This window comes from Chironomus tepperi, unplaced genomic scaffold (genome assembly GCF_022539635.2).
Source record: "Chironomus tepperi strain 1889 unplaced genomic scaffold, CSIRO-AGI_Ctep_v1 contig_163, whole genome shotgun sequence".
NCBI classification, from domain to species: domain Eukaryota; kingdom Metazoa; phylum Arthropoda; class Insecta; order Diptera; family Chironomidae; genus Chironomus; species Chironomus tepperi.
The window spans coordinates 1,430,974-1,457,711 of NW_027226285.1; the positions used below are offsets into that span (position 1 = coordinate 1,430,974).

Sequence of the window (26,738 nt, forward strand, 5' to 3'; positions counted from 1 at the left end):
TATCCATCTTCTTAAAATTTAGATTACCCAGATTGTCTTGTGTTGAGAATACATCAACTGTCGTTCATGATTCAAATTATATTTTATTTGAAATTAGTTGATTTTCCTCTTTTATAGTTGTTGACCCCTTCATGTGACTATTTTAGTCTGATTTAGAATTTCAAAGAATAAACATCTCATATATCAGTGATTTACACTCATTGCATTGATAAATCCAACTAATAGGCATTGGTAGAAACCAAGGTAACAACCTAGCTACTAAGTGTGGTAAAACTCGATATATTAAATTAAAACATCAAATTACCAATCTGTTCCTCGAAAACAAATTCTCACTGGGTTCTAATGTCAACAAAACGCACCAGACAACAGTGTCTATATTAGGAATGAAGGGTTTATGTTTGCATTTACATCCTCTTTAATTCTTAAAACGATTTGTAATACTTATTTACACAAGGAATAAAAATATTAGCGAGACATTTGGTGGAGGATTCATGCTTAGATGCTGATTAAAAGGTAAATAAACACTAATGTGTAGTTAATGAAAGGAAATAAGATGAAATAAAAAAAGAAAAATCTAATTTATGAGTTTAATAAAAATAATAAATAATTAGAAATGGAGGTGCAAGATGAGCAGGAATAGAAGGTACCTTGTAGATCTTTTAGCTTTCCTGTCTTGACTCTCTCCATGAGTTGTTGGACATTCTTCGTGTTATTTTGCCATGACCAAAATTTTACTTAAAGATCTATTCAATCTCGAGATCTAATTAGATTCTCACTCCAATCTGGAAAACATCCGATCCTGAAGCTTTCGAATTTAATTAATTAATTACGAATAAATGCATTAAAAATCCAATATAATTTTATACCTAATCATCCTAAATAATGTTAGCCTAAATATGAAGCTGGGATTCACATGACTTGATTCGTTTCACTTTCATGAATCTAAATATGAAGCTTCCAAACGAATATTTTTTGCACTTCTTTCGTAAATATTGCACATGTTTGATACTAAATTTTAATATAAAGTCAACAATTTTCATTTCTGTTTTATGATTTATTTAATCAACACCAACAGTTGTGTTGATTTTTCTGGCTGTAAAGAAAAACATTCAAAGTAAGCAGAAAGATACTTTATTTTTTGAAGAAAAGAAAATCAATTTAAATTGAGCGTAGATTTAAACATAAAACGAAACATCGTCATTCTAAATGAATTGTGAAATCAGCATTCAGAAATGAATTTGCTTAAAAAATTATTAACGCTAGCTAATTGATCCATGCATATATGATGATGTGAACACAGATGATGGTGATAATAATAATAGATGCTGATCGTCGCGATCTCGTGCAGAAATAAAAAAATTAGATAATAATAATAACGAGGAAGTTAGTTGACACTTGAAAGGAAAATTTTCCACTTCCTCTCCAAAAAATAATAATTTTTTATTACTCGATCTTCCATTTTTCACATGGATACGCCTCTTTTTCAACAAAGCATTTAAAATTAAATGCAAAAGTGTGCTTGAGATTCTCAAACCACACCCACTAAGCAGAGATATCGACTTAAAATGTCATTTGGATATACGATCGCACACAAAATATCACAGCTTACAGCCCTGTACATTTACATTCGTTTGTATAGCACAGTAAGTTTGTGTATGATCTCACTTGAGAGTTTTGAGTGGTTTAAAATTTTTTTTTCTTTCTTATTCTTCTTGTTTGTCGTCGATCACAAATATCACTCAGCTTCTCATATTGTACAAAATAATTATGCCCCGCATTTCAGTTCTATTTGAGCATTGAAGCATTTAGAAAGGTTTTGTCATCGAGCTCCCGAATTTTTTTTACTGATTATTATTTTTGGGACTGTAGTATAATCGGAATCTTTTTGATTTAAGTTTTGTTGTTTTCTCGTGAATTATTGAACTTTATTAAGATTCGGATTCTTACGGAATTAATCTTGTTTTGTGACGGGAATGGATGGTATTAGTTACTGCAGAACTAAATGAATATTGTGAAATTTTGAACTATTGACCAAAAAACTAATGAATTTTGAAAAGTGAGAATTAAGTGACATTGACTGGATGTTTTAAAAATTAAATCAAATTTAGGACAGTGATTGTTTTTAAAAGAAATTTGGTGATAACAAACAGTTTGAATCTTTGAATTCTAGCAAATTAATTGATGATCTCATCTAATTGTTGAACATTTAACAGAAAAAAGCCTACTTTGACGAAAAGTCATCACTAAAATTCTTACAAATCTGAATCGAAATACCTTAGCTGTGTGAAACAACACCACTAATTTGATATTTAATAATAACCAGCCAATCGGAACGAATTCAAGTTAATTACTAATTTTTCTTTGTACGAGAAAATTTGCTTTTCATTTTGGATACACTTGATGCTTATTTTTACACAAAATATCAAAGTTTTTCCCATGAAACTTAATACATTTGTACAAATTTTTCTCAGCAAACTTTGAAATTATTTGCGGTATTAAATTCGCGAAAAACACAAAAGTGGAATTAAATATTATTGGAAAAAGAAAAAATAAAATTTGCCGACAAAGTGAAACAAAGGAATTTAGCAAAAAGAGGAGAAAACTGTCGAAAATTTGTTACGTCGCTTGACTGAAGTGTGAAATATTAAAAAAAAATTTAATGAAAATAATTTTTCGAGAGAAACAATCAGCTTTGTTACTGTAAATGTGCACAAAATTTATTTGATTGGTGCCTTTCTGCATCATTGGATATCTTTTAAGAGAATTTTTGGCAAAATAAAAGGAAGTTTTTTGTTTAATCAAAGCTTTTAAAATTGCATAACAAGGCAAGCATCTGATAACACGAAACGATGGATCCGTCAGGTAAATAGGATGTCTTTTATATATTTTCATGAATACATTGCACTTTATGGTATATTAGCGTCTTAAATCGATGTCTAATTGACAATGAATTTTATTAACACTTCCAAAAATTCTTGAATTTTCTATGCTAATTTTTAAAAAATATTGTTTTTCTCATTAAATGCACAAAATCCACCTTCTGTCCATCATCCCTGAAATTAATTACACGACTTGTTTAATTAAGACAACATGTAATCATTTCATGATAAGACTCAATCAAATTGCAAAGAGAAGTTGAGATAATTATAATTTCATGGATCATAGATAAGAGTTCAAATGCATTAGCATAGGCACATTATAATCACATACATAATTAAATTTGCCGTGTCTTATCAGCTCCCTTTTTCAAAAGATGAAATTCTTTTGTATTCAATCTTAATTAATGTTTTTTCTCTTTGATGAATTAAATATTAATTAAATATTCATCGACAATCGACTTAAGATTCTAAGAATCAATTTTAACAGTAAAACGGACCATATTTGCATGCCAAAATTAGCATCCGTGTCGTATACAATTAGCAAAGCTTAAAAGAAACTAGATGATATAAAACCCATTTAATGAGAAATAAGATTAAGTCATAAAAAGCACCTTAATGTCTTTTTTGGTTCGCAAGAATTTTGATGGATGCTAATTATGGGTTAAGACTGGAAATTTGGAAATTTTAATCAATAGATTATGATCAATATTAAAGCTCGTGGATAGATAGAGGCCTCAACTAGTGACACGCAACTTCAAATCCGTCTTAATCCTCTAAATAAATCCTTCTAGGTATCCTCATTATTACTAAGTCCAGCGTCATAGTTTGTCGCGGATTTTAAAATTCCGTGATCCGCATGCGATGTATGGTTTCGGTCGGGACTTGCAACCAAGGTGTGTCATGGCACAAAAAGTTTGGACAACACAGGTCTAAAAATAAAGCTTAAATAATTTTTGCAAGTCACATCTCCAAAACAGCAACCCATTTGACCAAAAAATTCCTTAACAAATTCTTGCATAATGATTTCCTCATAATATCTCATCACACGTACCGCCCAGAAGTTAAATTGTTTGTGGACACACAAAATATCTATTAAGCATGTTAAAGACATGAAACTGAGCAGTTAGTATCCAAAAAAATGAGTTAAAACAATGACTGACCACCAAAGTCTAATATATTTTTATAGCTTTTTGTCTAATTATTTAAACACGAGTCAAAGGAATTAATAATCAAACAAAACAGAGCCATACACGTATTACTTTCATGCTGCTAGTGATAATTTTTTTCTCATTTCTTTTCTTTCCCATTTGCTTCCATTCAATGAATTATTGAAAATTCCTCAAATAGCATTCTGCCTTTTATTTCGTAATGAAACAAAAGAAGCTCTCTGCATATAGCACACGCCGATCGTACCTAAAAAAAGTACACGTACATTCATCGCACTAATGGACGGTAGATATGCAAATAAATTTGATGTACAAAAAAAAAGATGAAATATTTGAATGATAATGTTTGATTATACTCTGTTTGCGCCATTATCATTTTGTTTAATTCTTCGTTGTCTGGTTTGAAAATTTATTCACTAAAAAGGAAGGAGAAGTAGCAATGACAATGGATGGTTTGAGTGATTTTGGGGTTTGCTAAATTGAAGCGCATATTTTTGCGAATTTTAATGCTTTATATCAATTCTGTCCAAATTTTGCTGTGCCTCGACTGAAATCGTACACAGCAAGGGGTTCATTACATTTAAGGAACAACCAGATCATCATCATATACTTCCTTATTCCATCAAACAACAATCCATGCAATTAAGCAATAATACTTAGTGACACGCCAATAAGTTTCGATCATCATCCCCTTCACTAATCAAGACAGAACTGATGCCCATCGACGAATCGGACACTTCCGTCTTGTTCCTCCATAAAGTCTGCTAAAAATAATTTTTTGTACTCAAAAGATTTCTCCATTAAATACTTAAAACTCATCTCTTTCATTTATACACAGTATATACACACATTTCATCTCTTATTTCAAGATCGAGATGCAAAGTAGAGCCGACAAGACACAAAAATCTCATATTTTCTTACCCAAAAAGAGAAGTAATGTGTGCACAAATAAGTTTTAATATTTTAATGGTGTTTTCTTCTCTTATTTCGTTGTTCTTGCTTCGATAATTGCTTGTGAGCCTTAAAAGCGTATCTTGTACTGCTTACTTATCTTCTTCTTGTATTTATTATGCATGTTCCATAGATTAGAAAACCAAAAAAACCGGTAGCAAAATACACATCAATAATAAAAAAAAGAAGCAGCAAAGATTTTAAAACAAATAAAATTTATTTAATCAATAACCATTTACACTTTGTATGTCCAGGCAATAAGGCAGTAGCTGGCAATATACACAATAGATGATGATGATGTGGACAGGGTTGGAATTCGAGTAGACTTCCAAAACTCAATATTGAGAAAAATCTATTTTTATCTCACTTTGTCCATAAATGGCCATAAATCCTTACATAATGATCATTAAGCATGACACAAATATTGAACATCAATTCCATTGACTGGAATGTCCAACTCTGCATGAAACATACAGAATTAATAATCAAATCTTTGAACGGCTTTGAATGATTTGATTTCCATTAGCCGTAAGTGTTTACATAATAATTACTGTACGAAATTGATAAGAGCGTAACGTCGCAGTCAAAAAATAATATTGCGGGCTTATTGAAATAAAAAAAATCGACTCTTGATCAAATAAAAGATTTTTTTTTAGTTTTGAGATCTACAATTTTTAATTTTTGTCAATTGGATTAATAATAAAGCATTAAAAGCATAGATGAATGGAGCCTCGAATGAATGGATTGCTAAGTGATTTAATTGATTTTAACGGACTTTTGAATATTGAATAATTTTCGGACTTTTTGCTTTAAATCTTTTAATTTTGATGCGATAATAAGGATGGATTTAAATAAATGGACTTTAAATGCGGAATGACAATGATGCGATCACTGTGTCTTGTGACTCGTTCGGTGACGTGTAATCGTTGTCTGTAACAGGAGCGTATTTTGGCGAGGGAGGTTGACCCCCAAAGGTCCCTGGTCTGTTAGGACATTATGTATTGCATTGATATATGCTCCTAAGCTCAATAATTCCAACCAAACCTCTACCAATCCCAACAGTCACTAAAACCGTTAATCACATTTTGTCACACTTGCATCTCGACTCATTCTAGCCTATTCAAAAAAAGAAACAAATAAATCCAACAATAATTTGAAAAATGTTTTTGACACACAATAAATAAATAAACAAAAAAGTTCTACATTCATTAAAAACTCGATCCAACTCGCTCTCATATTCTGCGTATTAATCACGAGATAATACAACCGAAACACACAAAAAAATTATCACAAATTCTCAATGTAGCGATAAATGGGTTACGGGTCAAATTGATGGCCGTTTACTTGCCGCTTATATACAACGCGAGAATTAAGAGAGTGAGCAAGATGGGGAAAGAAATTCAAGATTCATTTCTTATCATTTCATGGATGTTTTAATTTATTTATTTGGATGATTTGTTTGCAATACATACACTCACATGTTCTGTTGTACATGATTGCAATTGCCTTGAAAATAAAATGATGAAAATTAATTCAAATATTTCGGTTTATGCACAATCGGCACATAATTCATGTCGGTCTTCTTTTTTGTGAATGAGATTATTAAAGTATGATGCCGCAGATTAATGCCACTTAATGTTCAACGTGCGTGGTAAAAAGGAAATCAAGTTGGAATGTGGGTGGGATCCTTTTGGTAGTGAATGTGACGCTTTTTGATTTTGATGGATTTACTAATATTATGACTGGATTGCATTTAGTATCGGTAATTGATAGATGGAAGCCTTAAAGAGACGTCTAAGGGAGGGCATGGATCGCAATTGATCTGTACAATAAACAAGTAGATGACTATTAGCATCCTAATTGACTTAAAATTATCCTTTCTAAACATTCCGACACTAATTTGACTAAGCAACCTATTCAAATAATCCGGAAGCATTCAAACAAACAGAACTCGACAAACTGAATGAAATAAAAGAATTCGTACCGATAAAAACATGTTATGGTAAAAGGATACTTAGCCAAACAATCCATAAAGTCATTTGTACTGGAACAAATCTTCTGCTTCCTGAATACACACAGACAACATTCTTCATAGGATATTATTCGAATATGTATGGGGAATTTTACTCATCATGATGATCATCATCATTAATATATTTAGCGACGACTCCATAAATATTTATTTATACAATACATTGAAGCACTATATTACCATCATCAACGGATCATGCTAAATGCATTTTTATGTTTATATAAATAATATTTGAATGCCTTTAATGTAGGAATGAAAGAAAAAAAAAGATTGAATTGTAAAGTAAATACAAAGCTCTTCAAATAGGCTACTGCTTTTTTACTTCTCTCTCTTCTGATGCTTCTTCATGCGTTTCATGTCGCACCGCCACTTTTTTATCTTTTTTTTTTGTACCTTTCTTCTCCTTTATATCTTTTGTAACGTTGAAGAACCCATCTTTTTTGTATTCACGCATTATCAGTATTTGATGCAGCACAGTGGAAAAAGCGGTGCATTTATTTCTTCTACTGTTTAACTTTTTCATATTCAAGTGTTGAACAACAAGAAAAGGCTTTATTGTGTACCTTTCATCTGAGAGTAATGTGATGGAAATTTATCGACTTTTTGGAGATGATAGCATTAAGCATTGAGTGCACTTGTTGAGTTATGCCATCTTTAGTTGCAATTTTTGGTTCGAACATTTGCATTGGCAACTTTTTAAGCACCAACAAATGTACGTCGTATGCAAAAGTGAATCAATATTTAATGGATCAGTTTTGGGAATTGTTGTCAGTTTGGGTGACATTCCAAAGATTAGTTTAGAATAAATTCAATTAAATCTATCCTAAAAATCCACAAAAAATTAATGAGAACGATCTTTGCTCTATATTCTTCAGAATAAATAAGAAAATCGCAGTCATCGGTTTTATTAAAAAGCATATTGACAGTCTCGGGTTATCATTTCGATTAATTTATTTGACACTTTTGTTCTGTCCTCACTTTGATTAATATTTGCAACTATGTATGTCGCTACTCTACAAGTCAGAAAGAATTTAGGGAAATAAATTTTGAATTATTGGACATTTGGTTACGTAGTTTTTAATTAAAAATGAGGATGGATGATTAGATTATGCCACAAATCTATTTTGTACAGAATTAATTAAAAAATTACACAAGCTGAACTAATAAATTTTGTCTTCTTGTTCTGCATGTGGAATCGTGTATAAGTGATATCTCATTTTTCACGGTACTTGGATCTTTGCTAACAATCCTTTGTATCAGAAATATCGATCCAAGATCATGTATTAGAAGTTTGTATGATACTAGTCCCAAAATCGTCATTACTAACAATCGTATGACTTCCTAAGCCGAACAAATTTTGAAACATCATTTATGAACGACTTCAATGACTGACTGAATTGATAACTTTTAAAGCTACAATTATTTACAAACAGCAAATCACAAAAAATGAAATTTTTGTTCCTCATCCATGACCGATAACCTCCTCTCAGTCATAAACATATTCACAAAAAATTACTTCTTCTTTTTATTCCGAATGCGGAATTGAAAAATAAACACAAAATAAATATTAAAGCGATACTTACAGGGAATTTTTTAAGGCAAACAAAAGAATTTACATGAAATTTAAGATGCCAAACTAAAGGAAAAAAAATCGGGTTAATGATGGCGCAATTTAATGCATGCAAAAAAAAAGTTTTCTAAAGAAAACCAGCCATGAAGATTAAATCAAGTTTCATTCTTAGAAAAAAAAGGAAAAAAGAAAATGTTTTGCATACAAAATGCATGCTGAATGTGGTTAATTAAATTTAATGCTTTTGTCAGCTATTAATTTAGATTTCATGCTTTGCGATATGGTAAATGATTCCATGAAAGGATTTATCTCATTTGATTCACAATCTTCTTTCTCGATGTCAGTTTTTCATTATTTTTCATCTTCTTGTTGCTGTTTCTTTCTTGTGTACGCGCATGAATCAAAGTAAACTTCCTTCTCAAAAATCGCAAAGTGCAATTGCTGTTGGCTACACAAACAATCAACTTAAAAATGAAAATTTTTCATTTATGCAATTTTTCTGTGAGAAAATGTGGGCAATTTTATAGTCATTTTGGCTAATGTTTTGACATTTTTGTTAATCGTTACATTTCACAATGAAATTTTGCAATTTTAATCCTAAATAGTTTTTGATCACCATTTAAAATTAAAATTCAAGCTTTCATGTGAAATTGAATCTCTTGTATTCAATTATTGCCACACTTTATAGTAGTTAGAGAGCCAATTCAGTGTAAATCACAATCCTTATTTATTGATAAGTATAATAAGAAGAACTTCCTTACGGATTTGATAAATGAGTTGTTTTTTCTTTGAAATTTTAAATCAGACTAAAATATTCACAATCAACAACTATTTATTTACGTTATAAGTATGATTGGAAGAAAAAGTTTTCTAAATCTCAAAAAAAGGCTTAACGAATGGCTTAGTAAAATATGTAAACAAATGAAGAAAAATTGAAAATTTTCATGGAAATCTCAAAAATTATTAATGTTTTCTAGTCCTAGCTGATAGTCAATGTCCAAATATGTCATTTAAAAACAATTAAATTATTTTATCTAGTTTAATTAATGGCATTTTGGTAGTGGCTTATTAACGAATCCAAAAATTTTTTTCAGTCAAATTTCTTTACTAAGCCAGTGGCTTAGTAACGGGTAGTGGCTTATAACGTAAATTCAGGGTAAAGGGGAGAATCTACAAGTTACAATTTGCAAATAAAATTTGAATATTAAACGACAGTTGACATTATTCTCAAAAGGTCTCTAAATATAACAATTAACCCCACATATATTTAACTCTTTTTCCCAAACTATATTCATTTCCTTCATGCATACAAATCAATCCAAAAAGAAGTCAAAAAGTTTTTTCAAAATAAACAGCAGAAAAAAATGAAAATGAGAAGGAAGAATATCAAGTTGAGTTGTTTGAAGTGTCATGTTATGGTTAGATAAATTGGTTGCTACAACTAATTAATGATTCAAGTTAGAAACTTTAACATCTACTTCCAACTTTAACATAATTAGCGATCTTTGATCGGTAGGCAATTTAAATGACATTAAAATTACTTTTTGTAGCTCATCTTCATGTGCGATGCTATTGGGTTGTGAGACACGTGTCTATTTTGTTAAGTCACAGATTTTCTTGTCGTGTTACTCAGAAATTAGTTTAGAATTTATTTAATTTTGTTAGTTTCAGTCCTTTAGTGCAATAAATCACTTTTGTGAGATTCTTTGTGGCTTAATATACACTATGCTATTTAATTAATGTGATAAATTGGAAACACATACGGTTCTCTTTGTAGTGGATTGCTTTGTAAATTGATACAAAACAGTCATGGTACTTTTGTGATTATTTTACGATTTTAATGAAAATCATACATTTAATTCTGAATTTCTCGTGACTGAAAGTTTAAAATTCATTCAACAATCTCAATGCTCACAAGATCAAGTCATCAAATCTAACTGATACCATCTTTGATAACCACTATCTTGACAATATCATAAAGTAATTAAAAATTCCACGACCAATTAACTTAAAAAGATAAATCAATAGATTTAACTCAAACAAATGCAACGGTCTATTGAGACACGGCAGTGCTTATAAGCTATCAACATTGAAATGGCTTTTAGCAAGTTTTTTCGGCGATTTTCATGACAATAGAGGCAAAATTTTAATTAGTTAAATAATTAAAAATTTGATGCTCGATGAGTTAGCGCCTGGTGACTTATATAAGCATTATTTTGCGATATTTTATAAATTTAATTAAGAGATTAGTGCGTGATGTAATAAATTTGTTATGAAAGGTTTTTTGAAAGTATTAGAGAAGCCTTTCTAAAATTTGCAAACCATTACTAATCTTCAGGATCGTTTAACTTCAGGTTTGAGTATCTTAAAGTCATGGCTACGTCGCTTCATAACACCAAACCAGTTAAATCCTTACGGTTAAAGCTTCATCATTGATTTATGGATACTAATGTTAAACCTTGTCATAAGCTGTCATTAAAATTGAATATTTGTTTAACTTTCATGTCTTCATGTCGCCAGTAATTCGTCATAAGTTCCTACAAGATCTTCAAAGTTCGGCATACATAAAACAACTTTATGATCTCCTCAAAATACTTTTGAAAATTAAATTTCCTTTTATATTTCACATTAAACCTTCTCATTTTGATTTCAAAATTAATCATAAAGCAATGAAAATTTTTTTACAACCTTCAGCTACAAAAATTCCCATTTAAATTACTTAATTTAATTTTTGTTTTATTTGAAGTTTACGTCTCAACATCTTGATAAATTTAAATACTTGAACTAACTAATTCATCAACCAAAATAAATTATTAACATGAAGTTTAGTAGCAATTACATTGAAAATAAATTAAAACTGAAATGAATCATGCGACATTTTTTTATTTCTAGTGAATTATATTGTAATTTCTAAACTCTTTTTTTTCTCTATTAAGGTGAAGCCAACAAGAAAATGTATGAAATGCAATCAGGAAAGAGAAAAATAAGAAGAAACTTTTAAGAAACACTAAAAATACAAATTCACATTTCGCCATGAAAATCAAGATTTTGTTTTATGTTTCATATGAAAAAAGATTCTTTTTTGGCAGATTTCCATATTTTTTATTTCTTCAAAATGAAGAAGAAGACACTTTTTGTCATCCATCTCATATGCACTTTCCTTTTTATTCAACATGAATATCATGAGCTCTTTTTTCATTGCACACATTTTTATTCCTGCAAAATGAAATAAATCTGGTGTGTGATTTCTTATTGGATTTGCTTTAAAATTAGCTACAGGAGAGATTACTCTTCTTGGTTTGAGATTGTTTTGAGGTTTTGTATGATAATATTGGTCTTATCTACTCTTTGCGATTTATGAGAATATAGCAGAGCTTGATTCCGATTTGGGAATTGTGGCAACAAGTCAACTCGATTTCATATAAAATTCGGGTTGACTTTGAACTCTGCTCAGTTGTCGTTGACTTTAGAGATCAGTTGTAATCCAAATCTTCCCTTAGAATGTCAGCTGAAGCTAGTTAGATTGACAGTCCCTCAGACAGAGCACTTCAGCCGTCCTCATAACTTAGACTAAGCAACTCACTATTATTAGACTTGAAAAATGAACGACTCTATAAATACCACTTAATTATCACAAGTTCACAATTTAATTTCCCCTTCCCTTCATCCCCCTAAATGCACAGCAACATACTTTATCTTAATTACCAGAAACTATACAACCAGGAGGTCCTTTTGCTACCAATATTTTATCTTAACAGTTGTTACTAGTTGTTACCAAAAATTCATGCATAATTTCTCAAGAATTTCATAAGATTTCTATGCCACACCATAATTTAGGACGCACCTTAGTCATGCATTTAATGAGACTCTGCAAACTTTTTTTCATTTTGTAATTATTTGTTGAAATAAATCGCATAAATGCGTCATAAAAATTCTTTTCTTTTGTATGTAGCTAGCATAAAAGAACATTTTATAAGACGATGATCACGTCTATGATTGTAGCAGTTTATTAAGCAGGCAGAGCAGAATAAGAATGTTGGGAAGAAGTAGAACTTTATCGTAATTTTTGCCATCACACAAAACGAATACAATTTCTTACTCAATTTAATCCTGGCTTTCTCTTCTATGACGAAGTCTCATAAAACATATCATTTCACTTCTTTTTTCATCGTCGGTGCTTTCTATTCTTTATTTGTTGTTGTTGCGAAAATGAAAATTTAATTAAAAAAATGAAATTTCACTTTCAAAAAGGAATGAAACGTGCACAACATTACTAAATTACACGCATCTATAACTTATAATTACAATGTATTGCATATGATGCAAGAAACTAGACATACTAAAGAAATTATATAAATCTTCTTACTTTAACTTCTTATTCCTCTATCCCTGCATTGCGTCTTGTAGTAAATTAATTTAAATTTGTGTATATATAAAAAACGAACAAATGTGCAATTGCACATTAAAATTAATATCGAGCCGCCATTAGAGACTATTTTATTTAAAGGACAATTTAATTCTCGACGACGAAGTACTGAGCAGAGCGATGATGAACAGGTGAAAATCTCATAAAGAAATATTTCTCTATAATGTAATTGCAGCTGAAAGCTATGAGAGATGGCATTTAATTAAATCACAGAATATAATTGAAAAATCAGATGTAGAATGTGAAATATTGCTGGTTGAAAATGCAGGTTGAAAATTAGATGCGGTAGCGCTTTAAAGATTAGTTTTTGAATATAAAAATGTCCTTTGATCAGTCTAGTGATACTGTTAGAGTGTAAATGAACAATGGCTTTTTATTACTTAATTTAATTAAAAACTTTACGGATTTAATTTAATATCAACGATGTTTATTCTTCAAAGTTCTAAATCAAACAAAAATATTCGCAACAAGGGGTCAACAACTATAAAAGGGGAAAATCAACTAATTGTAGTTGCAAATATAATTTGAATTTTAAACGACAGTTAGCATATTCTCAAAAGAAATTATGTGCCGACGGAAAATTGTTAATTTAATCAGCAATATATAGTCTTAAGTAAACCACCAGACATATCACCAACAATCGTATCGCATCAGAACAAATAATTCTCTCGATGCACTTTAAACAGACAAAATATTTCAATGTATTCATATATCAATCTCAACAGCAATGCATTTCATAAGTGGGAGGCTATGCAGCAACAAAAGAGAAATTTTGAGTCTCGTGCATCGTTCTGCCTCACTTGATTGTTTCCGTAAAAGTGCTACGCTACGCACAAGTGCTCCTTACGACATAATTAATTTATTGTATTGGATATTTATTGTTTCGAGCCTCAGCGGCGGTTGTTTTCTGTTGATTATTTTTAACAACTTGTTACCAACTTTTTTTTTTTGAAATATTTTTTCTCTCATTTCATTTTTTCGGTGAACGCATTCATTTCAAAGATTAATGAGGTGAACCCAAGGCAAGTGGAAATGAATGATGAGGATCATGATGAATAGGGGAGAAAGAGACAAGAAAATGACTACAAGAAAAAAAATTAATTAATTTATTCGATAATGAATTTTCCTTAAAGAAAATAATTTTCTATAGTTTCCGCAGACACATCCCCGAGTACGTAGTTCATCGTGCCTTATTTAAGAACACAAATTGACCTCATAAATTACTGCGCTTGACACTCAAACATCAAATAACTGAGGATCATCAAAAATCCATTTGGAAGAATTTGTCATAAATTTTTCTGACTTTTTTTTTCTCTTGTCTTTCCATCTTCCTCACACATTCATTTCATACATCATCAAGTTTTCAGTCTTTGATTCATTTACTTTCGCAATTGAAAGTGTAAATTGTATGTCATATGCAAGTCAATTGGCATGTGGTCGACATGTGAATAAGAAACAAATAAACATGAGGTGTACAATTAATTTTATTAATTAAGGGTGGAAGAAAGAAAAGGTGGAAGTTAGTTAGCCATTACGAAGTTTCCAGTTTCATTGTTCAATGTCGAAGAATCAAATGGTTGATATATCAAGTAGAAAAAGTATGAATGGTTCTTAAGTGATGACTCTTAGATTTTTTGAATGATTTTCAAATTCTCAATGGATACTGAATAAGTCAGTGATCATTGGTGATCAAAAGAAACAAGATTGTATTCTGATTGGATGAAAAAACTTAATATCAGATTTTAATATCCTAATTCCTTCAATTTCATATTAAATAACAGTAAGCCCTAACAATCCAGTCACACAAAATGAACACAACACTGTTTCCTTACTCAATAAAAAGTCTCTGAAGCTAAAATTGTTATAATGTGTGAAATGATTAGCATTAATTTGCATAACGCAAAACAAAACAATTCAATGGAAATCTATTTCAAATTGTGTATGTAACTATGCATATAGAAATGGCCGAATGAAGATGATTCAGAAGGAAATTAAAAATTATTAGCATACAGTTAATTAAATAATGCAGAACAGAACATATTCGATCTAAGAAATTTTTCAATTAATTTATCACTTGAGAATCACGAAAAGTTTTTGTTTAAGCTGTTTAGCTGCTAGATCATATCAGCCATTATGTGATGTATTACATTTGAATTTTGATGACATCTGTCATATCCATGAAAAATTAATGAAGGCTGACAAGGCATAGCTTCAGTCATTAAGACAATGATGATGATATGCGTGCAATATTTGACATTTGTGACTCAATTTTTAAGGCTGGCTTGATTTGATGATCCTAACAAGGCTTGCTTTTGAGATTATTGAGATGTGCAAGGGTGATTTCAGGCTGATAACTGCTTGTAGAGTGAGGGTACGTCAGACCTCTGTAGTTGGCAGACCTACAGTTTATAATGGGATTAGAACCACTCCTTTGATGAAATTATTGTCTTTCCTCACTTCGACTGACACTAAGACATTAGCAAAACTAAAATCTATCAAATTTGCAATCTCAATCTTCGGAAAAACATCAAAAGAATCTAAAAAATCCCAAAAATATCTTCAACGATCGTTTTAAAAAAGATTTCTATCCCCTTTCTCAGAACCTCTCTTCCAGCATCAAAATATGTCTAAATAAAATCAAAATTAATGTTTTTATTTAATTTCCTCTTTCCCAAAAATTTTCGACAATAAAAAAGAATTTCTTCGTCTAATTTTTTTTATATTCCAAAAATATGAACAAATTAACAATTAAAGCATTTGCCGTAAAGCAAACGATATATGATGTTTTTGTTGTTGTACAGATATTATGCATATGTACATAATTAAAATGAAGAAAAAAAAGAGATATTAAGAATAAATTTTCATGCATATGTTTGAACATGATTTTGAATGTCTGACGATGTGTTTTCTTCATAAAGCAATTTGTAATACGACAACGCTTCTCATTAATTTTTCGCAAAGTTTCAAACGATTTTTTTTTCTCTTCTAAAGCGGGTATTTTAAAGGGAAATGGGGAAGTTTATCTTGCAGTATGTCAGTTTTAGGTCAGATTTTAATGCATTCATTACTCATAGATTAATTTAAAGATGTCTCAACCTTTTCTTCTTCTACTTAGTCAGTTAGAAGTTATATGAAATATAAGAAGCTGATCCAAAAAGTCAGTAGTAGTCAAGTATGATTACATCTCACGATATACCAATATACTGAGAGACACAAGATAGATGAACCAACTGTATTCTTACAAACTGTGTACTTATTGAATTTTTGCCTTATTCTCGGAAAACATGCAGCGTAGAAATTGAAGAAAATTCGGACTTAACCCGACATGACTCTAACCTGAGACCGAAATTCATTGAATCTGACTTAAGGCCAGAGTTACGCTGACCCGAGGTCAGTTTTTTCACCAGTACTGCGCCGTATGCCTTCCAAAATTCTACCTTGAATCACAATAAAGCACATTTCGGACTGATATATATCAAACACCTCCTCAAATGCGCCATTTTCTATAAACCAAACTTCTTCCTTGCTAATAATTTATCCACTTTCTTGACTAACGAGAAAATCTCTTTATTTTATTTTTTTTTGTTGCCTATAAAAATGCAGCAAAATGTCTTTCCTGATGTTGGTGTTGATGTATTCATGCGAAATTCATTGTAAAACAAGTTATTTTATGGAATATTTCATGAATTCTCTTTTAATGCCTTTTTTCTCTTCTTTTTATTACAGTAACAGATAATCACGTTCAGCAATATGGCGAAGTCAATCAACTAGGAGGAGTTTTTGTGAATGTAAATAAATTTATGCTTGTTGCTTACATTATAAAATTCTAATTCTATTTAAATGTTTATAAATCAGGGTCGACCATTGCCAAATGGAACACGAATGAGAATTGTGGAGTTGGCACGATTGGGCATCCGACCGTGTGATATTTCTAGACAATTACGTGTCTCACATGGATGTGTTTCAAAAATTTTAGCTAGATATCATGAAACAGGTAATTTAGCATTCTATGGTCTGTTTGTGACTAGAAATTTACTGTAAAATGCTTGCTTATGATGTGTGATTTTAATTTAAATGTGGTTAATTACAGGATCTATTTTACCTGGTGCTATTGGTGGATCAAAACCCCGTGTGACAACACCAAAAGTTGTGAATTATATTCGAGAGCTGAAAATGAAGGATCCAGGTAAGTTATTAAGCATCAATCTTTTGAAATATCTCTAATTATTTGCTAATTCCACACAGGCATTTTCGCATGGGAGATACGAGACCGGTTACTAGCAGATGGCGTATGTGATAAAAATAATGTTCCTAGTGTGAGCTCAATATCTAGAATATTAAGAAACAAAGTGACAAATCACCATCACCATCACAATCCATCAATGACTCATGCTCATTCGCATCCACATTTATATAACTCAATATATCCAACGTATCCATATGCAACACCGCCATCAATTAAAAGTGAAAATTCGCCAAACACATCGTCATCGTGTGGCAGTCCATCACCGCCAAATAATTTATTATCGCGAAATTGTCATCACTGGGCTCCATTATCACATCCAGCAGCTATTACACACTCTGTGAATGACATATTAAATTTTAATCAAAAATACGGACAACCGCAGACATCGCCACAATTAGCAACTTCATCACCCATGATGAATACACATGATACGTCACAGAACTCACATACACAAAACTATAATTATTATATGTACTTTCAAAATACGGCCATGCATGGTGGCGGCAATGGCATCCCAACCGGTGCAAATTTATAAAATTAAAATTTATGTTTAGAACTTTTTTTCTCCTCTTTTATTTAATTTACTGTTTCTCTTGTGATAAACATTTCTAAGAATTTTTCTCACTTCTCCATTTTTTTCCGCAAATTTTTTTTATAACCGTGAATTATTGTTGCTATGAACTGTAAAATAATAAGTGCTGTATTGTGTTTTTGACGCATTTTTTCGGGTTGAAAGGGATTCTAGGTGTATGGATGTGATGGTATATGGAATGGTAGGTTGGATGGGTGTCGAGACTTGGTAATTATTATATATAGATACTTAAAGTCATGAGCCAGACAGAATTTGAAGATAAGGATGGAATAGAGGGCATATCCAGAGTTTTTTGAGGATGGCTGGGGGAGGGGGTTTATTGGTCAAACACTCTTCTTTCCCGTTCCTCCCTGAATACGGCCTAAACTTATTCGCAAATCCCAATAACCCAGAGTTGTCCAAACTATGTGCCATAGTGCAATAGTGCCTTAAAACTGCGCCTTAAATAAAAGTAACATAATGAATTATTTACACACGAAAACAAAGCATTGAACTATATATGTAAAGTTTAACTCTTAATAACGAACGTGAAATGTGTCAACTAACAAGAAAAATGAGAGAATTTGTTGTGGTTAAATTTGCATCTCCAAATGAATTTCATGGAATTGTGTATATTGGAATTTTTTCCAAGAAAATACTTTAATGGTTTAAAATCTATGAAATTTAATAGAAAATTTAAATAAATGTTCATTGTAAATTTGTGAATTTTTGAAGGATTAAATACTAAGAATGCAATTTAGCAGCCAAGTTCTTCTCATTCTTCTTAATCAAATAAATTTTTAAATAAGAAAAATTCTTGCAGACAAAAAAAGAGTTTTTTCTAGTCTTTTGTGCCTTTTTTACGTGCCTCTTACATTATTTAAGATCTAACAAAACATTTTTCTAATAATAATTTTAAAGCTGTATAATATTACTAAATTTAAAATATTATAAATATTTTGTAGCTCTGTAAGTAAAATAAAGAACATCATCATCACGAAACAAAAGACATTTAGTCGTCGTTGTCATAAATTTCGGGTGTAAAGTCTCAATAATTAATACTTTTAGTGAATTAACTTTAAATCTATGTAATTTTTATTGATTTTTCCTTGTTATTATGTTAATCTGATTCTCTTTTTATTGTATCTATGTAACAAGTAATAAGTAAATAAGTAAATAAAATTTATGATAAGATAATGAAATTATTGGAAGTTTGTTTTGATTTAGGGAAAGAAAAAGGAGGGACGAGGTCTTAATTCAAGCATCAAAATTCAAATGCCGCAGCTTAAACGTATTTAAACCCACTCAACCCATGCCAAATCGACTCTATATAACGGTTGAGAGGGATCGATCTCTAGTTGAAATCGAACCTACATACTCACAAACGAGTGATCCATTCGGCCACAACATTATTCTCGCACTGAGAGTCATCAATATATGACTCGATAACCCAGATTCCACTCTGCCCAGACACCACACGTATCTTTATCAAATTTTATCATTTGGCAATCAAATTCAATAATTGTGATAAAGAGACGCAAGCTTCAAATACTGACGATTTTTGTCAATGCTGATAAAGTAAATAGTCCGAATGAAGCAATTGACTCTTATCAGTGAGCAGACTGATTTTTTAATATCAAAATTTGACATATTTTAACGATAAGGTGTGAAAAAGTAAGTTTTGCTGACGATTGGCACTGGATAGAGAAAGAAGATTTAAGTGTGCTTTGTGTGTCGTTCCATAGTTCAGTGGAAGGATCATGCGTCTAGAAATCGTTGGTCGTATGTCTGAGTCCCACTCGGACAATGTTGTGGAGAAGGAAGCCTTAGAAATAGTAAGGTTCCGAACAGTTAAAATCTATTATGCATTAAATGAAAAATTATTCAAAAAATATCCACTTCCACTTGAGATATTCTTTGACATTTTCATGCTAAATTCATTCCTCTTCAAAACAAATTCCTACAATATTGTATCTCAGTTACAGAGACAAGAAACATAAATTAGGTAGAATGCATCAATTTTCAAAAAGAAACAAGATTACAACCCACTTCCTTAATGACACTCTTTTTAATATGCATAAGATCTATTTTTTCATATAGCAAAAAAAAAGTTGAGAAAATATTTTCAAAGCAAAATTCGATGACAGTAGCACATGGACGAGTATATTCTTTAAATGTGCGAACGGTCCGCTGTGTAATTTGAGATTTTTTCCTTGTTCTTGAAAGAATTTTTTTGGGATTTACCACACACAGAAGTCGATGAGATAAATGATGAAATTAAATATCTTGGTATCACTTTTGAGTGTCCTTTTCTTGTAATATGTTCTTGATTAGCATGAATTTTTTTGGGTCTTGTATCGCAAAAAGTTGACTTTTGTAGATTTCGGCTATTTTAGTAACAAGAACTTCGGTATTTTAACTTTTATAGACTATAAACTTTATTATCTTTTTAAACTTATTCATATCCACTAATTTTACAGAATTCAGCATTGATGAACTTCATTCCTTGCTGTCGGATACTTTTCCTAATTATTTACATCGCTGAACGACATCTAAAGTAAATTAAAGTATAACTTGCTGACATAATGGCTAGTAAATGTTAATATCAGTCAATATTGAAACCCTTTGTCTATTGGGGCTTGCTAGCTTGTTAATTGTGACTTATGCTAAATAATATCAAACTCTACTGAAATTTCATCTCAAATTTCAATAACAGCACTCACTGGTGTCACCACATGATGCCTTTTTCAGCCATCCAAAGAAGAAATAACCAGCAGCAGCACCAACACAAATGCTAATGATAAGATTCATGTTTGCACCCATGACTATCATCATAAGCATGTAGGAAATGAAAATTTGAAGTCCATGAAGGATTGTTTGCAAAGCATGTTGCAGGTTGAAGAGATCTTTCTGTAAATTAGCAAATGACCTCGATTTAGTTTGTGCAATTCCAGTTTAGGGCGGTAATTTACCTTGTAATTTCTTTTTCCTTCATTTCTTGCTAAAGGAGCATCAGATTGTCTCATTTTCTCTGCACGGTCTTTTTGTGCTTTGTACAGCAAATACTCTCGATAGAATTTTAATCCCTCATAAGCTACTGTTATGAAACACACAAGAATAGCAGCAAAGACAAATTTTCCTGTCGTATCTGCCTTCCATGTTTTCACTAAAATCCATTCACATGTACCCCAATGCAATGACATATTCATTTTTGGATCACATTTGTCAGGATTTGGAGGTGTAGTTGTTGTCATATCCATTGCGAATTATGTTTTATGTGCTTGATAAACTTTTGAAAACTTTTAATTAAATAAATTGATTTTTTAAGTTTTTTTGTAAACTTTTTTGAATTTTCAGAAAATTCTGAATGTCTTTTGATTCTTTTTAAAGATCTTTTTAGCTTCCTTTGGAGGATCTTCCAAAGTTTTTTAAGAACTTTCCAAAATTTCGGAAGAATTTTTGAAAAGTTTAAATTTTAAAATTTTCGCGATATTTAAGGAACTTTTTGAGCAATCTATTAGCTTGTTCGATACTTGTCAATTAATAGACACTTCCAACTGAACATTTTATATATAAAACTGTTGTGACACAAATACTTATGTCTTTATTATCACTTATGAAAGTTGTTTGTAGAAGTTATTTCTTATGATAAGAGATTTGATAAGATTTGTAGGTGCATTCATTTATGATGTCTATATTTAATGATTTTGTATTCTAGTTCGACGACCTTGATGATGCTTATAATTTTGATATTGTTCTTTATTTGACTCATCGGGGATTTTCTTGATTTTTGTGCAAATTTGAATTAAAACTACATTCGTCCAAAAACTACAGGTCTGCAGCCAGAATAAACTATAAGAAAAAGCCTACGCAACTTCAATGCAAGAAATACATTCACAAGCCCTTGCATCAGTATGAAGTTTGAGTTGAATGAAACTCAGTTTCTGGTGCTTGAAACTGCATTTAAGGGAATAAGACAAATTAGATTTGTAGCTTAAGAAAGAAAAACACAATCTAGGATTCATTTATATTCCATTTAGTCATCACTTAAACAGATCATAACATTTCAGAATAGCCGACACCTGACTGGATTTTGGTTTTCCTCACATTTCCATCAAATTGAACTTCTATTCACATAACTTAAGAAAGCATCCTCGACATTGTTTTTCAACATTTTTATAATCCACACGCATTCATCCTTTGTTGATCAATCTTGAATTTCCCACTTGAAAGGTTATAAGTTTGGGTATTTTGACCCACATGACAGAATAATCGCCTGGAAACAATCTTTAATTTCAGTATTCCAAGAATTTATAGATTCCTCAATTTAAACTTTGCATGCATAATCCACATTGATAGCAAATCACTTATCTGATGTCATTTTAACCTTGCAGACATGATAAAAATGCATTTTAATGCACGATTAAAAAGAAGAAGAATTCCTTCTGAAAAATAATTTTTTACACGATAAGCTCACAAACAGAGCTAATACGCTTGTTGTTTTGATAACAGAAGTATGTTCTCATTTGTTGCTTATTGAATTAATCTTGATTTTTAGTACCGTGTGGCTTAAGTGTCGTGCGCAAATTTTTGGTGCCGTGCAAAGAAATGAGTTTAAAGAGTTTTTACACGGATGGATAATTTAATGCGATTTTCGCAAGTAAATTGTTGAGGATATGTGAACAGTCGATTAATACTCAAATTATATTTGCAGCTACAATCAGTTGTTTTCCCCTGTTATAGTTGTTAGTCCCCTTCATGTGAATCAATTTCTGATCACCGAAGAATAAACATCGTTGTTATTAAGTTCTGTATAGTTATGAAGCCTAATTATGATCACTGACTTCATAATAGCATAAATGCATTTATAGACCACTAACTTGTTTACCAAAAATCATAAAGTTCAAACTAACAGCATAATTCATCCAAATATAGCCCAATAAAATCGAAAATGACTTTTAAAGGATTTTTATTGCCGAATAGAACATCAATTATTTCCACATATGGATGACTTTTAATAAAAATAGTTCTTATTCTCTTCACATGAAGCTCTTTCAAATTACATTTCATTTTATGATTTTTAAATATATTTATGTAAAGCAGAATAAGTCCATAAATCTTTGTCCACAAGTTACTCAAATTTCTTACTGCATTCAACATAATTTTCTCACATATGTTTCAAAGTAAATGCATAAATCATGATCATTTCTTCCTCTCATTCTACTGACTAACTTACTTACTTCAATGTAATACAATACAACGCACTTCACATCATAATGCGATCATGTACAACATGAATTAGAGTGTATGGGTATATATCGATAAGCAAAAGGCAACATAAGAAGTGTTTATTTACAAAACAATGCTCACAATGTATGCATGAAGCATGTTTCTTCGTAAATAGTGGATGTAAGTGTGTAAAAAAAGGAAGAGACAGAATGAAAAAATACTTTTCGCCTTATTAACTTTTATGATCTATTTTCTGAACGAAAGCAAAAGTATCTCCGACTCTTCATGCTCATATACAATACACTTCATCATCATCATCACCGTCATCGACAGTTTTCCCAATTTGCTGTTGATCGTGATCAGTTTTCAGTTCATTTTGTCCGTAGTCATTTGAAGTAGTCTTTTATGTTGGGACATGTACTGAATATCAATCAATTTGGTTCTCGGACAGATCGGTAAGCTGACATTCTTTCACTGTTCAGGGTTATGTAGTTTTTGGAGCTCCTAGTCGCCGTATTCTAACGGACAACTCATGGAACATCTATGCCATAGCTTATGCGTTTCCATGAAAGTCTTAACCGTTGAGTTCTTAACTCCCTATTTTGTATTCATTTTATTGATCGTCGTCGGCATTTCTGTTATGTAGCTGAGAAAGCGATGAGCAATTCCTCTTTGAAACAAAACACCACAAAATGAAAAATGTATGAATGACATAAGCATGAAATTTATGAAGACATTACTCTTCTTCGTTTTCTGCAAAATAGACATAGAAGAAAGAAAATATCGTAACTTTAAATTCCGAAACACGTTTCCTTAACATATTTATTTTATTTTATCGGTATGATTCTTGTCGTGTATCAATTTTTGTAGATATATATATTGGATACAAGGATAATAAGTAACACATATATAAAGAATATATATAATAAATGTTTTTCTGTATATTTCCACTTATTAACTTATATATATGCTTAATATTCAAAGAGGTCTTAAAGTTTACATTTCTTCCATTACATTTGATTACGTTTAAGTTATAATTTCGATCCACCACTACTGCTGCTACCTGATGACTCTCCTTTCTCAAATTCACTGCCAGAATCATCGTCTGAATCGTCAGATCCTGAGCTAATACCTTCGTCAATCCACAAAGCTCCTTTGATCTTTTTAACATTCTTTTTTTGGCCGTTTGCATCAGGTACTTTACGTTTTAGTCCAACAGATGACAAAATTGTACGTGTCTCTGCTTGTGAAGATTCGCCTCTTGACTTTTTGAATCCTTGCTCGACGGAATCACTGATATTTTCAAGTAGGTTTGATCGTGCTGTGTCATATTCTTCATCTTTGAACTCCTTTTTTGGCTTTGCTAATAGTTTTTCAATTTTTCTCTGGAACTTTTCGTCCTTATTATTTTCTTGTTCCTCTCTCTTTTTCTTCTCGAGCCAATTCTTTAGCCTTTTTTCCTCATTTATGTCTCTCAATCGTCGTCCACTCAAATCACGACAAGCTTCTCTATTTGTTGTTTTCTCGATTTGAGCACCGATCGCTCGAAGCATTGACCCGAAACCACCTTTACCGCCAAATATTTTGAGCACCAACTGGATGTCATTTGTTGATTCTGTAAGTTCATTTTGAAGAATTTTTCCATTTTGTAATAGGAAGAAATTTGATGGAGGGATGTTCTGTAATTATATTAAAATTATCATTAGTGCCATTTTTAATTAGTCGATTATATTTGAATGATTAATTTATTAAGTTTTCTAGATATTTCAAGAATTGTCTTAAATCGTAAACAAAACAAAAGTCGCACTTACATATTTTTCTAATATTTCACTGTTTAATGCATCTAAAGTCTGTGCATTCGATGTGAATGATGTCGATGCTTCCTTGAATACTACTTTAACCATTTTGAAACCGATAAAATATGCCGAAATATATCAAAGTTAATAAAAATGAAGTAAAATTAATTTAAAAGAAACTTTTTTCACTAACACCAATATACTGTGTAAAAACAACAAAAACATACAAAACTTTTAAATCCAAAACGACCGTTATGATATTTTAAGAAAGTCAATCACCAACGATCAAAATAAATTTAAATCGAGTTGAGATTCAAAATAAAAATAAAAACACATTTCGTATTTTGCAATTTTTAGTGAATTTTATTAAAAACAAGTCATAAAATGGAGGAAGAAGTATCATTTGAAGCACTTTTAAAGCTTAGAGATCAAGTAGGATTGAAGTCATTCAAGGAATTTGAGTCTGAAATGCTTTTTAAGAATAAATCAGAAAAGTCACAAAATAAAAACAAAAAATCCAAAAATGAAGTTAATGAGGATGATGAAGCACCGTTAGAAATATCCAGTAAAAAGCCATTTAAAAAGAATAAAAATACAGCATATAGACAGTCACAGCCAAGGACAAGAGATCCACGATTTGATAATCGTATTGGAACATTCAATGAAGAAAAATTCCAGAAAAACTACGATTTTGCATTTAAGATGCGAGATCAGGAAGTTGAGGATCTTAAAGCCACTCAAAAGAACGAAGAGAAACCGGATAAAAGGAAGAAATTTTTAATCCAACGAATAGAAAATCAAAAAAGAGAAAATGCTAAGAAATTTGTCAACAAAGCAAGAAACAGCAACAAAAAAGTGGAAGTGCTGTCTGATGGAACCAAGTTCTACAAGACCAAGAAGCTTCAAAGAACAGAAGATCTAGTAAATAAATTTCTTGAGCTGAAAAATTCAGGGAAACTTGAAAAACACTTAGACAAGAGACGAAAGAAGATTGCTGGAAAGGAACGGAAGAAGATGAACATCGAAAAATGATTTAATTACTAAATTTTATTATTAAGTTTCTAATAAAATGCTAAAATTTTTGTTAAATTTATCCTGTTCTCAACATCTTTGCCTGTTTCTTCTCTTCCAGTTCCTTCTTTTGTTGCTCGACAATTAATTTACGTTCCTCCAAAAATTTTCCATATTCAACTGGATCTAAATCTTTTACTACTTCAATTCCACAGCATCTCGCCGAGCCAATTAATAAATTACACATGTCCTGCATGGTCAATAATGCATTTGGTGGATCCTGAAGTTTAATTGCTGCGATTTCGAAAATATGCTTTAATGTCACTTTGCCAGCAATTTCGCGTCCAGGATACATTGTTCCTCTCTGGATTCCAGCTGCTTGTTTTAGTAGAAATGTCGCTGGCGGAGAGTGAATAACAAGTTCATAAGTTCTATCTGGCTTCATCCATACCTAAAATATAAGAGAATTAAAGGATCAAGCCGGAAGATCCTGCAAATAAGTCTTACTCGACAAGGTAATGGTGTTCCTTCCTTTATATGCTTTGTCTTTTCATTGAAATCCTTACAAAATGCAGCAATATTGATTCCTCGTTGACCTAATTGCGGTCCGAGCGGTGGAGCAGCTAAAATTAATTAAACAAATTTGAAATTAAATTCATAAATAATTTTATGAAATTTCCAACAAAATTACCAACTGCCATTTGTGCTGGAATATCTGTACGTAACTTAGACGTATGATTGATCTTTTCTACTATCTTCTTAACATTTCTCCTCACCGCTTTTGACATTATTTAATTATTTTTATATCAGTGAAAAATGTGTGCACAAATCTGAGAAAAACTGAGCAACAATTTGTTTACA

At 31.1% G+C, this 26,738-nt stretch overlaps 5 protein-coding genes across 5 annotated transcripts; 2 read left to right on the forward strand and 3 right to left on the reverse strand.

Moving 5' to 3' along the window:
• Nucleotides 1-1,804: 1,804 nt before the first annotated feature.
• On the forward strand, nt 1,805-19,043 carry Poxm (Pox meso). The gene is made up of 5 exons (XM_070637670.1): nt 1,805-2,862; nt 16,751-16,812; nt 16,880-17,018; nt 17,115-17,210; nt 17,270-19,043. Exons 1-5 carry the CDS (start codon nt 2,850-2,852, stop codon nt 17,803-17,805), a joined length of 846 nt encoding a protein of 281 aa, XP_070493771.1. The 5' UTR covers nt 1,805-2,849; the 3' UTR covers nt 17,806-19,043.
• Nucleotides 19,044-20,547: 1,504 nt separating this feature from the next.
• On the reverse strand, nt 20,548-21,101 carry Ctr1B (Copper transporter 1B). Its single transcript, XM_070637855.1, has 2 exons — nt 20,814-21,101; nt 20,548-20,751 (listed from the first exon to the last, which is right to left on the reverse strand). The coding sequence occupies exons 1-2, from the start codon at nt 21,099-21,101 to the stop codon at nt 20,548-20,550; spliced, it is 492 nt and encodes a 163-aa protein (XP_070493956.1).
• Nucleotides 21,102-23,860: 2,759 nt separating this feature from the next.
• LOC139088398 (splicing regulator SDE2) lies at nt 23,861-25,068 on the reverse strand. The gene is made up of 2 exons (XM_070637613.1): nt 24,882-25,068; nt 23,861-24,749 (listed from the first exon to the last, which is right to left on the reverse strand). Exons 1-2 carry the CDS (start codon nt 24,972-24,974, stop codon nt 24,102-24,104), a joined length of 741 nt encoding a protein of 246 aa, XP_070493714.1. The 5' UTR covers nt 24,975-25,068; the 3' UTR covers nt 23,861-24,101.
• Nucleotides 25,069-25,180: 112 nt separating this feature from the next.
• LOC139088527 (ribosomal RNA processing protein 36 homolog) lies at nt 25,181-25,959 on the forward strand. The gene has a single exon (XM_070637785.1). The coding sequence runs from the start codon at nt 25,251-25,253 to the stop codon at nt 25,896-25,898; it is 648 nt and encodes a 215-aa protein (XP_070493886.1). The 5' UTR covers nt 25,181-25,250; the 3' UTR covers nt 25,899-25,959.
• Nucleotides 25,896-26,730, reverse strand: mRpL11 (mitochondrial ribosomal protein L11). The gene is made up of 3 exons (XM_070637787.1): nt 26,569-26,730; nt 26,385-26,500; nt 25,896-26,328 (listed from the first exon to the last, which is right to left on the reverse strand). Exons 1-3 carry the CDS (start codon nt 26,663-26,665, stop codon nt 25,957-25,959), a joined length of 585 nt encoding a protein of 194 aa, XP_070493888.1. The 5' UTR covers nt 26,666-26,730; the 3' UTR covers nt 25,896-25,956.
• Nucleotides 26,731-26,738: the final 8 nt, after the last annotated feature.